The sequence below is a fragment of the Rhinolophus sinicus genome, chromosome 5 (assembly GCF_057876585.1).
Source record: "Rhinolophus sinicus isolate RSI-liver-muscle chromosome 5, RSI-T2T, whole genome shotgun sequence".
In the NCBI taxonomy this organism is placed as follows: Eukaryota; Metazoa; Chordata; class Mammalia; order Chiroptera; family Rhinolophidae; genus Rhinolophus; species Rhinolophus sinicus.
This window is the reverse complement of record NC_142505.1, coordinates 5949745-5963728: the sequence shown is the minus strand read 5'-3', so window position 1 is coordinate 5963728 and position 13984 is coordinate 5949745. Positions and strand designations below refer to the sequence as shown.

The 13984-nt window shown below is 57.4% G+C and overlaps 1 protein-coding gene across 9 annotated transcripts in view; it reads right to left on the bottom strand.

Annotated features, from left to right (window-relative positions):
• The window catches only part of CACNA2D2 (calcium voltage-gated channel auxiliary subunit alpha2delta 2), a 134337-nt gene that overhangs the window by 29481 nt on the left and 90872 nt on the right, over positions 1–13984 (bottom strand). For all 9 annotated transcript variants that reach the window (XM_074312283.2, XM_074312275.2, XM_074312279.2 and 6 more), the window contains exon 4: positions 2028–2087. In XM_074312283.2, coding sequence (XP_074168384.1) covers positions 2028–2087 — 60 coding nt within the window. The remainder of the gene's footprint in view (positions 1–2027; positions 2088–13984) is intronic.

The window sequence follows — 13984 nt, the reverse complement described above, 5'->3', positions numbered from 1 at the left end:
TTGTTGGATCACACAGGGACTGTGAGGGAGGGGCTCCTCAGCACCCCTGGGTGCCCCTGGGACCTTGGCCCTCCTTCATGGCGGGCCCCTGTGGAGCCCACTCCACAGCTGGGAGAAGCTGTTCCTGCCTCAGAGAATAGCTGACAATCAGAGGTCAGAGGCCCAGGATGACCCTTGGAAATCTTGGGTTTATTGCAGTCAGGAAGAGAAAGTCAGGCTGTAGGTGGGTCTTTTCATTCCATATGCCCTGATTCCTTCACTTGCCCTCCTGTACCTGCTCTGCACACCTGTCCTGGGTGGGCAGGGGAGGCAGCAGGTATGTCAGGAACAAAGGAAGGGCCAGAGCAGGAGCTGAGGGTGCTGGCTTCCTGAAGGAGGAGGGGTGGTGGGCTGGGGGAGGGAACAGCTTCCTTGGGAAGGGACAGACAAGCTTGGCTCCAGGAGGAACAGAGGGCATTTGGGTAGAGAGATCAGGAGTGGGTCTGGAGGGAGGTGTTCAGTGTGGCTGGAGCCCAGGAGGCGGGGCGGGAGAAGTGAGGTTGACAACAGGCAGAACAGCCAGATCCTGGGGCCTTATGGCGGCCTTGTCAGGGTATTTGCAGGTGGAGGTGTAGGCTAAGTGGCCGGTGAGTGCAGGTGGCTGCTGCCACGGGTATTTCTGATCAATGCTGAGGGGCACGGGGGCCCAGTAATGGGTAGTGGTGCTGGAATGCAGAGGGAGACAAGGGCAGTCCCGAGCCCCTGGGGAGGTGGGGGGGTGGTCCAGAGAGTTACTAGCTCATTTCTGTGCCCTCTAAAAAATAATCTATTACCCCAAACCCTTGTGAGCTCCCTGAGGGTAGCACCTAGCACCCCCCAGGCAGCAAAGGAAGAATGCCAGGGTGTGGGCAAGGCAGGGCAGGGCTCAGGGTGGTCTGGGGGGATGCAGGCTGGGGAGGAGGACAGGTTTAGGGGGACTGGGCCATAGGCATGAACCCCCTGGCACCTGACAGCCTGGCCATGAACCTCTGCCACCAACAGGTAGCCTCAGGCAGGTCTCACCACTCTGTGCAGGATAAAGATCCCACCTGCCTCCTCGATGGCCCAGGGCCGGTGCTGGATGAGTGAAGGGCCTCCCCTACTGTCTGCCCCACTCCTACCCTCCTATGGGTCCCAGGGAAGAGCTCTTGTTACCTGTCCCTGTGTGTATCCCAGAGACCACCAGGAGGCATGGCCCAGATGCCTGAGCAGCTGTGGAGGACACAGGGAGCCCTGCCAGCTGGTCTGGTCCCTGTGGGTTCCCTCATCCTTGGCACCAGGGTTCCCTGAGTCTGAGAGGAACCCTGCCTCAGTATCCTATGTACTGTGACCCTCTGAGACATTGGCCCGACAGAAGAAGTGCAGGTGTGAGGGCCACCTGGGTTTGAGGCTGGGAGTCAGTGAGGCTTCCCTTCCCTTCCCCATATTCTGGACGCTTCTGCCCTCAGGAATAGTCCTACTACCAGCTTCTCACACCTCCACTCCGTCAGTGCCTGAGCTCATCTGAGCTCAACTGGTAGAGGGAGAGCTTTTGTGGTTGTGACAGCCTGGTCCCTGATCTCAGCCTGAGGGCCTCCTAGAAGACAGGCTGCTGCTCAGGGAAGTCCTGGGAGGGGGTAGGGTCCCCTTCTCTCAGCATCTCTTCCAGGTCAGTGAATTCAAGACAGAAGAGTCCTAGAGTCAAGAGGCTTCTTTGCCCTGGGGGCTCTCTAAGGAGCCTGGGCACCTCCTTAGCCACCAAGGCGACACCCACTTTGGGGAGCATCACTTTAGAGCAGACTGTCACAGACTCCACAGCTCCTCTGGGTGGAATGACAAGTTCACATCTGCACACTGTGTCCCAGCACCAAGGAGCCTCCGTGTTTACTGAACAAAGGTTCCCAACTCCACCCCCAGAGCTCTTGGTGCCCGTCCAGTGGGTCTGGGCAGCTTCTGCCCACCACACTCACATCCACCTTTGCTGAGGGTGGGCAGCTCCTAGGGTCTGGGGAAGGCACTGCAGTTCTTACCTTGATGTTGTCCTGCCAGCGGTGGGCTTTCTGGAAGTTCTCTGCAGCATCGGCCAATCTCTGAGGGACAGAGCACAGAGAGGTCAGAGGCTAAGGAAGGCGTGTGCCCAGCCCAAAGCCTTCTCCGTCCCCAGCACTTCCTGGGGCCAGGCTGGCTCAGGGACTCCCTCCCCGCATCCTGCCAGACCCCCAGAATTCTCCAGCTTGCTCTGTGGGCCCTCCCTCCACCCACAGCTGGGGTCACACAGGAAAGGTGACACCTGCATAAAGTGACCTGAGTGGCATCTCAATGGAACCCCCTGTACTTCAGCCCAGCCACAACTCCTGCCCACAGGATGGTAGGGGACCCCCAGGACATAGCAGGATCCAGGTCCTGGAGCTAAGCCCCATCGCCACTCTCTACCCCCTACAAACCAGTGTCACCCCAGCCAAGGGTGAACTGCTGCAGTGACTGAGTGCCCGCTGATGCCCCCAGCTTGCTCAGGGCACACAGTCCCCCCCTGCCCACCACCACTGTCCCTGTCCTGGCTTCCAAAAGCTCCATCCCAGTAGGTTCTCCCAGCTTTCTGTCCATCCGAGCCTGGCTTGTCCTTTGGGGCTGGCTCCTGCAGCCCCCTCCACTGAGGCCGGTGCCTGTGAGCAAACTGTGTGTCTGTCCATCCCACACCTTGTTACCCGGCACACCTGGCACCACAGCATGGCAGCACCAGCCCTGCCATCTTACAGTCCAGGGGGAAACAGATATGTAACCAGGCAGAACAACCAGGGCAGGAATAGCCGAGGTGCTTCTAGAAAGCTCAGTGCTGTGGGAACTTGGGACGTCAGGGAAGGCTTTCTGGAGGAGGTGCTGGTGCTCAGCCACGCTCAGGGTCTGAGTCCTGGCTGACCAGAGATTCTTATTTTGCACCTCCGTAGATCCTGTCCCTCCAAGAAGTCTTAGGGCTCCTGAAGATGGCCCTCGGGGGCCTCCCACAGAGCCGAATACAGTGAAGTCCTATTAATTACCATGATGGCTGTCACCACAAACCAGTCACCTACTGTACTCCAAGCCCTCCCCCAGGCGACACATCACGTGTACCTGTCACTGTTCACAAGGTGCCTGACATGTCGTCCTCAGATGAGGATACCCAGGCAACCTGCCCAAGGTCACAGAGTGAGTCTGGGGCCCTGAGCCTGGCCCTCACCACTGCGCTTGCCCTGTCCAGCCTCTGACCAAGATCTGAAGGTACACTCCACAGCCCACCACGCCTGGTGAGGGACGGAGCGGCTCTTTCTGGGAGAGCGGCTCTGGTCCCCCACCCGGCCCCACTCCATTTCATGATGGAGCCGTAGCGTCTTGCCTCCGGGCCTCCAGCCCCAACTCAGAAGGCCCTGGCCTTTTGGTGATCAGGACACCCCCCCCTCTCCATCAGTCCAGGCCTGATGTGCACATGGCCCTTGAGGGGAGGTTCTACTAAAGCCTGGCAGCTGCCCATTAGGGGGCAATGGGAGTGAGGACACGGGAGACCAGCTTTTCCTCCCTCCCCCCATGGAACAATGTTGGGGGCACGGTGGGATTCCTGGCAGAGGTGCGGCCTCCACTCTCTGGGGGCACAATGCCATCCCTGGCAGTCAGAGGGGCTGTCCAGAGCCATCCCCACTCCTGCTGGGCCTGTCTTCCCCTCCTCCTCAGGCCAAAAGCACTGACTGCTGAGAGAGCTACGAAGCTGGGAGTCATGGGGGCAAGGTGGGAAGGCTCTCTTGAAGTCAAACCCTTCATTTCACAATGCTGAGCCTCTCCTGGCCTCCACTTCCCTCTCCTGCTACCCCACCTGTCTTATCTGTATGTTCTGTCCTCTGCCCACCTGTTTCTGCTTGGGTGGCCCCCCCCCCTTATTCAGCTGCAGGGACCACAGGCCTCTCTATTCCCAGATACCTCCTTTCGTCTTGCGTGCAATCCTTGCCCCTCCTGAGCTCCTGGCCACCTTCCTGGGGTGACCCTCAGGCCCACCAGAGCTCACTCCATCCCCACTTGGAATAAGCCCATCCACCTTGGGACTGCGGACCCTGCATCCCACTGTTGGTATCACTCAGACCACATACCGTTGTCCCCAGCCCAGGCTCTGTCCTCCCTCAGGCTCCTGCGTCCTCTCTTGCCCTCTGTCATCTATTCCCCCTGAGGGCACCTGGAGCCTTCAAAATGTGGATCTGAGCATGTGGCTGCTCCCTGACCCTAACCCTCAACAGCTCCCACGATTCTGCGTATAAGAGGCAAAACTTTCTTGCGGCCCCAGGGGCCCACCTGTGCCCAACGCCTGCCCCTCCCTTTCCATCCTGGGGCCTCCTTTCCACCTAAACCACAAACATCCAGAATGGGTAAGGCCTCTGATTCACAAGTCGGCAGTACCCTTCCGCAGAGGACGTTACTGTGTGACATGGTTAACGACACTTGTCACTACTGTTAACTGAGCACCTATTTCACAAGCTCAGTACCAGGCCTGGACGAGAGGGGGTGAAGCCTACGGAGCAGCCCTGGGGCTACACCTGGGACAGGGGGACTTGGGCAATCACTGCATGCCCCCTTTCCTTATCCTCTAAGGGCTCAGCTCTGACCCTGGGATTCACAGGCCCCAGGGACACGGGCTGCAGTCCCTCCAGCTCTCTAGCCAAACAGCCAAGAGGAGGGAGCCCCAGGAGGGGAGGGCCGCACCCCCCAGCCTCCTTGAACTCATGGAGTCCCCTGGGCTCAAAGGCCTGGGTCAGCCCGCTGACTCGTGAATAACGGAGTTGCAGTAGCCACAGCGAAAGGATTACTTTTAATCCTCGGTAACGATCAAGCCATTATTATTTTTTTGGTGTTACAGATCAATCAGTCCATCCCCGGGCGCTGGACGTGTGGAAACTGCTAAATACACAGGCTGGTGGTGTGGGAGGAAGGCTGGGCCGCTGAATGGCGGTGGGGTGGGCAGGCTGTGAGGATGAGAGGGTGGGAGGACTGGGACCACCCCCGGGCACGGCTTGGGGCCCCAAGTGGGGATCAGAACCTGGACCCTGGAGTCTCGGAACCTGGCCTGGGTTCAGATCCTGACACCCTTGAGCAAGTGTTCCCACCGCCCCCCAATTTCCTGCGGGCGGAGAGAGTAACTGTGCCCACTCAGAGAGGGCAGGTTCTCGGCAGCCCCCCTGCTCCAACCTCCAGAAGCTACTCAGAGCGGGTGGTCCCCTGGCGTTTCTCTGGATGGCTCTAAGCACGCAAGGCTCTTGCCCACCTCTGTCTTCTCCTGTTATCCACTCTATCTGCCTGGGATGTGCCCCCTAGCCTCTCAGTCAGCCCTGGCAGACTCCGTCACCTCCTCGGGAAGCCTCCTTTTGTCCTTGACCAGTCCACGGGCTCCCCTACCCACTGGCAGCAGTCAGTCTTTCTCGGGCTGCTGTCTGCACAGAGCCCACAGTAGTCAGGCCTGCCTGGGGCTGCCCCAAGCTTCATCCGCCTCGAGCTTTCCTCCCATCTCTCTGGGGTCCTCCTGGTGGGCTGGGGGTAGGCAGGATGGGGAAGGAAACTGAGGCCCAGAGGTGAAGGGACAACCTACCAAGCCTCCCAGCAGGGCAGGGGCAGCGGTGGGGCCACAGCTTGGTGCCATCTCCAGTCTCCTGCCTGTCTGGAGAGATACGCTCTGGTCCCATCCCTGACCCTGAGTGCCTGTTCGCCTGGGACCAGCTCCTGCTTGGGCTCTGGGCTCTGCTCTCCTGCCACCAGGCCCTGCACAGTCTGTTCCCTTCTGTGCACTCTCGCCCAGATTCCACTAGCCTGGCACACTCCCTCAGCCTTGAGGTGTTAGCTTAGACCTCGTTCTCTTAACCACTCCCTGACCCCAGCCAATGCCCCATCGTCCCCATCCTGCATCCACAGAACCTTCTGCCTTGTCTGCACTCTCCCTTGAGCTCTGAGCTTGGAGGAGGCCATATCTGACAGCTGCCCAATTTAGAGCGACCTGGCCGTGGACACACAGTTGGTGCACAATGACCCTCTGCTAAATCAAGGTCAGAGTGACTCTGAGCCAGGGCAGAGGCCGGGGCTTGGGCTGTTCGATCCCAGGTGTGTGGTGTAACCTCTCTGAGCCTCTTTCCCTCCTCACATCCTAGAGTCAGGGCTGCCTATGAGGGCGATGCTGCCACGAAGTTGCTGATGGTGGCTTGCCTGGCCTGTGACGTCCTCATGGTGGCCAAGGCGTTGAGGAAAGTGTGGTGGGACTGCTGAGCAGGGCAGCTCACGGCCAAGTCCATCACAATAACAGCAGGCATTTCAGAGGCAATTATCAGAGGGTTTCACTTAACAATCAATTTCCCTTAGCTCCAGAAACTGTTTTTACAGGAAGAGACAAGAAAGAGGCAGACGGGCAGGGCGCTGGGCTGGGGACAAAGCTCCACTGGGGAGCAGGCCCCTCACAGACACCTTCAAACTTCACTAAGTTAAACATCTTTCAATTGCCCGGAAGCTGAGACGATGAACTGAGATAAGGAACCTGGGCCATGGGGACCGCCACTCAGAGGGATCACCTAGAGGGCAGGGCCCCACTGCACACTGGGGGAGGGGGTGGGCATGGGGGCTTCTCCATCCTCTTTGAGTTCCTGCTCCTCCTCCCAGGCTGGGTGCCCCCACTTCTCCTCGGCCTCTTCCCCTCACGTCCCTTACTGGGGAGCCCCTCCTCTCGGTGCTGGCCCAGCCCAAAAAGGTCTGGGAGCAACTGCCCACCAAATAGGATTTGTTCTGTGCAGCCCAGAGGGAAGACCACGCTTTTTGGTCTTAGTTATAGTGACTTTCTCTTCCAGAGGATACGAGAGGTTTGGGATCAAAGGCCCCGAGCCCATGGTGCACAGGATATTGAGGTCTGGGCCCCTGAGGCTGAGCCAGCAGAAGCTGTGATGGGGGGCGCTGAGGTGGAGGCTGCGGGCAGCAAAGTGCCAGCACCCAGCAGATGCCCCAAGAACATTGCCGGAGAATTGCAAGGAAGGTGATGATGACAGGATGACATTAGACACTGCCCCTGGCACCTACCTTGGCCAAGGCTTCCCTGACTGGCGCAGTTAATCCAACCACAGGTGGAAGACTGCCTCGTCCTCACCCTCCCCACCCTCCCCACCAGCAAGACCCCTGAGAGGTGGGTTCTTCTTTTACGGGTGAGGGGACTGAGGCTCAGAGCATTAGTGCTACTGCCTCAGGCCCCTAGGGAGGAGATGGTGGAAGGGACATCAAACCCAGGTCAACCAGTGAACCTTCCAGGCGGGACCTGGTCTGCCAGCTGCAGCCTGGCTGCTCGGGCTTAGGTGTCCCTCACTGCCTCCCAGAGTGGTTCCCTTGCCCTTCCTCCAGGAAAGGGGATCAGTAACCAGACTCCCAGATGCTGCTCTGAACCTACCCTCCACTCCTGGTGTCACTGGGCCCAGACCCTGGGAGCAGGTAAGCACCAGGGTGCCCAGCCTTCCCTGCCCCGCCAGCAGTGCCACCCTCACCACCGTTTCCCTCCCTGCCTTCAGGCCCTGTATTGTGCACTGATAGATACTAAATACAGATTTCCAATTTCCAGAGCTGTTACGGTCTAATGAGTAAATAATATACATATTTAAAACTGTCTAAAAACATATCTGCATAATTAAAATATCTGCATAATAATGAAGCGAGATGCAGCTTAACAGGGAAGGAGCTGGAGCCCTAGGGCTGACAATAGGGGCGGCCTTACAGGTGGGGTGGGAGGCCCTGGCCCTGTCGTCTCTCCTTCCTGCTACCTTGGCCTGAGTGGGCGTTTGTCTGTCTGTCCACCGCTTGCTGCAAGCAGGTCCATCCACAGTCAGGGACCAGGAGAATCCCAACTTGGCCCCGGCCTTGCACAATTGTGGCCTGAGGGAGGTGTATGGGGGTCAGTGCCTGCTACATGAGCGATGGATGCCTCAGTGACCCTGATTGCCACCATCCATGGCACATGATATGCTCAGAGGTTTAAGGGGACAACCTTACTCACCACGACCTTCTGAGGGCTCTGAGGGGTGAAGAGGAGTGCAGCAGCACGAGCAGAGCGGGCTGACCCGGACCCATGGCAGGTGACGGGCAAGCCGGTGGCTTTGCCTTCCTGCCAAGTGCACTGCGACATCAGTACTTCCTGGGCAGGACTGGTACCCGGCCTTGCCCTCCTTCCTGTACCATCCACACTGGACCTACTTGGCTACCGTCCCAGGACACATCAGACCCACACTTTCTGTACGAAGTTTCTGTATTAAGCTTCCATCTTAAAGATAAAACCACCACTGGAAGTAAGAAAAACAAACAAACACCCAGACCCCAGACCAAAATTCCAGCAACCAAACCCACAGGGAAATAACAGGCTCTCCCAGCCGAGGAGGGTGCCTGGGGGAAAGTTGTCACGTGGGGCCCGCATGTGATGGTAGTGACAGGCCCCCTGACCTTTTCCCTCACCAGCTTCATGCGTCTTCCACGAGTTGATAAAAAAATTAGTAAAATGGATTTTTTTCTTTAAAAAAAAGGTCAGAATACATGTAACAGGGAAAAACTCATTCCCGTGGTGGTTCCCCCTCTGGGGAAGGGGCACTGCCTTCCCGCCCCCAGGCCTGGGCTGGCTTGCTCCCTTTTGGGCACCTCGGGCTTGGCTGTCAATTCCTGCGCCCCTCGGTTCCACCTGCCAGGGGCCCCTGTGTTTTAATTTCCCGGGAAAAATATGAAGAAGTGAGGGGTGGCTTGTGATGAGGATGGAGGTGGGGTTGGGGAAGCTGGTGTCCCAGAGGCTGGAATTTCAGACCAGACAGGATTTCCCAGAACACTGATCGCCAGATTATATTCTGCCATGGGAGAACATTTTAAAAATCCGCTCTTTCCTGTTACTGGTATGTTCCCCAAAGCGGACAGCTTGGCATCAGGAATAGGAAGGCCATGGGATCTGAGATCCTCCTTCCCAGGAAGGAAAGGCGGTGAAGTGGCATCCAAGTGATGACATAAATCCCACTGGCTTCACAGCTTTAACTTTCAATGGGAAGCATAGTCAATACAGAAAGAGTAGGTTTGGTGCGTCATGGGACAGGAGACAAATGTGCCCAGTGTGAACAGGGCAAGGGGAGAGGAAAGGGGCTTCAGTGGCCGGGCAGAACGTTCGCGGGCCAGGGTGCCTTTACAGAGCAGCTGTCAGGAATGTGGAAGAAGCCCACCCTCAGGGGATTACACCTCCAGCATAGGGCGGCTTCAGGATGGGAGGGGTGTGGCCCTGGGCAGCCTCGTGCGAAGGGCAGCGGGACAGACCCAGCTCTGGGGACCCTGCTCTGCCTGGTCCCTGCTGCTGCTCTTGGGACCTGAAGGGCACCTGTGAGACGTTCCCCATAAGAAATTAGCCAATAAATCAACACATAGCATCAGGTTCACATTTGGGCTGTGGCCCCTGAGCCCCGCCGTTGGGAGACACCTCGCGCCCAGGAGCCTGAGCCGAGGGCTGGCTCAGGTGGACGCCCAGGGTGTATCAGTCCCCGGTGAGCCAGGTGCATTTCTCATAAATTTGCCAATTTTGTCCATTTTCTTCCCTCTGAATGATGACCCAGTGTAATTCATTCAAGTTCCTTTCATCCTTTAAAAAACACGCAGATAGCATCAGGTGAGCGTATCGGGCCCAGGGCTGGTGGCTGGTTAGAAGAGCAGGGCGACACGTCATTTATCTGAATGTACCATGGACATGTCGCTCCCTATGTCTGTTCTAGAGATACACGTGTGGGCGTGGGTGTGTGCTTCTGTGTGACAATGCCCTTGTCACAGAGGCTGGGCGACTGGCCCCACGCACAATTTGGGAAGCACTGCCCTCATCTCTCTGGACCTCAGTTTCTCACCTGTATAATGGGACCCAGAATCCCACCAGGACCCTCCCAGAGCTGTGGGGATGTGATGGGGAACAAGGTATGGACAGATTGCAGCATATGGACTCACTTTGGAAATGAGAGAGAGAGCCCCAGCTCCTGGGTTGCCCCTTCACTCAGACTCACCCCAGAACCTGCTAACTGCTCCCCCCAAACCTCAGCTTCTCTCTTGGGCCTTCTGACCTTGGCTTGACCTGGCCCTCCCTGAAGCTCATGCCACTTAGGGACAGAGGCTGTCCCCTTCCTTTGTCTACTGCTCCCCAGCAGCCCGGCCCGGCCTCAGGCAGGCACTGAGGGACCATTTGGGTGTCCTACTCAACCAAGCACCCACGCTAGGCCATCAGTTCCTGAAGGTCACCCCTTGGAAGCGGCTCCCCTCCAAAGTCCATGAGCCCATGGTCCCTTTCTCCCTTCCAAACCAGACCTCTCCAGAGTCCCCCACCTCCACCCAAACCCAACTTCAGACTCCCACCCGAGCTGTTTACCATGACCTCATCTGCCCGGGGCCCCCACACCTTCAGGCCTCCCACATAGGCCCTTGTGCCCCCATCCAGGGCTTCCTAGCTGCCCTGACCACTCCTCCCTAGCCTGTTCCATCTTTTACAGAGCCCTGCGGGGCCTGGCCCTGCCCATCTCGTCACTCTCCCACCACGCTGAGCTTGAACTCTACCCCCTTGCCGTGCTTAGGTTCCCTCCCCTTGTTTGTGCCCTAAGCCTGACTGCCCTTCCCTCCCCTCAGCTGGCCGCATCCTTTAGGAGTCAGTGCACATCCACCTCCTCCAGGAAGCCTGGTGCCCCTTCCAGGCTGGGTCTGCAGAATCCCCTGTGGTGTCTCCATCACTGTTGTGTCTGGCTCCCTCCCAGAGGTGGCCTCTTGCGGGCAGGGACTTGATTCATGGATCTGGGCGGCCCCAGTGCTGGGCACAGGCTTCCACCATGGTCAGAGGGGCAGGGGGTGGATCAGCAAGTGTCCATAGGGACCTGCCAGCTTGGAGGCCCTGGGTTTCCCTGAGATGGAGATGGCAGAGGTCAGGCCAGAAACAATGCTGATGACAGAGCACAGGGATCCAAAATGGTGTAGAGGTAAAGGCGGGGTCAAGATGAGGCTGAGTCTAAGTAGGGTCCTCCCTGGGCACCCCATGCACAGGGTTCAAGGGATTGCCTCAGGGGTCTGAACTGGAGATATCTGTTCTCCAGGACCCCAGCCCCACTCGGGATCTCATGAAAATGTCATCTGACAGTGCCACCCTGCTGCTGCCAAGGCAGTGACGAAATGGTCTGGAAGCAAAAGCCCCTCGGCTTTGCTGGAGTGAGAGGTGAGGGATAGGGGCCCCTCATCTGGCCAGGACGGCCAGGAGTTGGGTCCCTGGGGAGCTGGCATACTCTGCACTTGCCCCAGCCTAGTGCATTCTCCTGACAGGCTCCAATAAGCCTTCTCAGATGCCTCTATGCCCCACCAAGGTTCAAGGGAAGGACAGGGGAGGGTGGCGGTTTCAGTGGGAAGGCTTGATGTGCCTTCCTTCTTTCCTGTCCGTGAATGTTTACTAAGTACCTACTGTGTGCCTAGCCTGCACTAGGCATGAGTGGTCAGGGAGCAGTACAGACAGTCCTGCTCTCATGTGTTGTACCACCACATGAGTTAGTTAGTTTATATCCTAACTATCTTCCCACTGCAATTCAGTCCTACTGTCCTGAGCACAGAACCTAATAGAGGCCTCTGCAATAAGAGCTGTTTGGCGCAGAAACGTCACTGGGGTAGAACTTCACTGCTAGGCCCCTCTGCTACGAAATGTATCACCACCTGAAAGCTGAGCCTGAGTGCCCCTCCCCACTAGAACTGCAGAGCCCAAGCCCCTGCCCAGCCATCATGCTCCCTTCCCATGATGTTATTTTTATACTTTTTCCTAAAACACAGCCTGAGCAGGTCCTTCTCGACTCCATTAACATTAGGAATCTAATCAGTAATCAGGCAGCTCATAATTTTCTGATTAGCTCTGATTAGGCCCAACCTCAGGGGAAGAGGGAGTGGGACAGTGAGGAGGGAGGTGGGGCCAGAGGGCTGAAGGAAAGAGCCCCTGGTTCCACTGTCATCTGTTGGGAGGGGCGTGGGGTGGAGTCTTGGGTCAGAGGGGGTACAGGGTTCAGGGAGCAAGGGCAGCAGGGAAGGGGCCCTGGCCCATCTCACAGAAAGGACCCCTGAGCCGGTTGGGCCCAGACTTTCAGCACCATGGACAGGAGTTGAGAGGGCTAAGCAGACAGGTCTGGGCATTCACCTGGGTGCCTCACTCCCTAGGCCCTGCTGGGTCCCACTCCTGGAACGATCTCAGGTGTACCCTTGAGTGATGGTGACAGTGACAGGATGGGCCTACTCAGAGTGTGCAGTGTGCGACCCTGACATGCAGAACTGGTCCTAGCCACTCTTACTGAGAACACCATAGGCAGGGCCTGGCTTGAGAACCATCACCTTCAATGTGGAAACAATGAGGCTGGGCCTCAGTGCACAGTGGGAGAACCAAGGCCTGGGGGGATCACCCAGGGGACGGTACCGGTTAGGGGCGGAGCCTGGACCTATACTAAAGCATCATCCCAGGCCAGGGCTAGGCTTCCCTTCTGCCTGAGGCCTACTTGTCACCTTAACAACACATGCCCTGATGGAACCATGGTCTGGCCCACACATGGACCCTGGCCCATCCATGGCCCTGGCTGACCATGAAGCCCCCTGCCCCACAGCCTACCCACTGGCCTTCCCCACAGGCTCAGACTCCTTGGGGCCACACCCTGGAGCCCAGGTCAGGTAAGGGTCAGACTGGTCCTGCCCTGGCCCCTGGTCTGGATCACAGGTCAACACCCTATGTTGAAAGCAACCATCCAGGTGACCTCTGATGAAATGCACAAGCTTGATGGAGGAGACGTGCACGGCTAATGCCATGCAAATTGGCATGGAGGCAATCAGCCTGACTCTAAAAGCTGCCCCACCGACCGCAGGCTGGCTCATTGTCTTTTCCGTCAATTTACATCTCATTACCCAGAAGGCTGTGCTCATTGGAGGTTAAAAGAAAAAGAGAATCAAGCAAGCCCCACTGCATCCTGCCTCCAGCTAGGGCATAGCGCACGTGTGTGACAGGGCTTCCTGGTGGACTGCCCCATGAGGTACACTCCACAGGGAACCCTGCCAGCCCTATCACCTCCATTGCCACCACCACTACCCCTGCCAGCACCAGAATGTCACTCCCATCGCCCCATCACCATTACCTCCATAATCATGACTGATCCCCCCTAATCACCATCAACATGCCCATGACTACCACCATATTCCATCACCACTGCCACTGTTACCCTCAGTGGTACTCCCATCATCACCATCACCACCAGCTCCACCATCACTACCTTCATTCTCATCATCACAGTCACCAATACCATTATTGTCACCTCTACCATCACCATCCACTATCAACATCACCTCCATCCCACTACCACCTTCCCTACTAGACCCATCACCCCATTGTGATATCTCTGCTAGCACCACATGTCTTCTTATGATCACCACCATCACTGCTGGCCCCATCGCCTCCGCATCCCTCAGGAAAGTCAGAGAACAGGCAGAGACCACTCACTCTTTACCTTTTTCTGCCCCTCACCCCCAGCACTATCATAAGGCTAGGGAATCTGTAAACAAATGATCCAGTGATCAGAGACCTCATAAATCAACCACCCAAGTCTGGCCTGACACTGGTGCCTGTAACTGGGTGTCTCAGGAAGGAAGCCCTCAAGGCCAGCAGGTGGGGTGGGGTGCGCACCCACTCTGGCAGAGCCCCTGGGAGCATGGTGCTTAGTTTACTCCCCTGTTTAGCGGGACAGAGCCAGGAGCTGCGTGTGTGACAAGGGCAACTGATGCTTGGCCCTCTGTGAAGCCTGGTCACTTCATCTCTAAAATGAGGCTTCGAACAGTCCTGCCCTCACGAGGCTATGTGGGGATGAAGGCAGACAGTGAGAGGAGAATGTTGAACATCCAGGACTCACTCGGTCACATAGAACCTGGGAGAGGAGTGTGGTTAAATCAAGCTGGGAGGGCT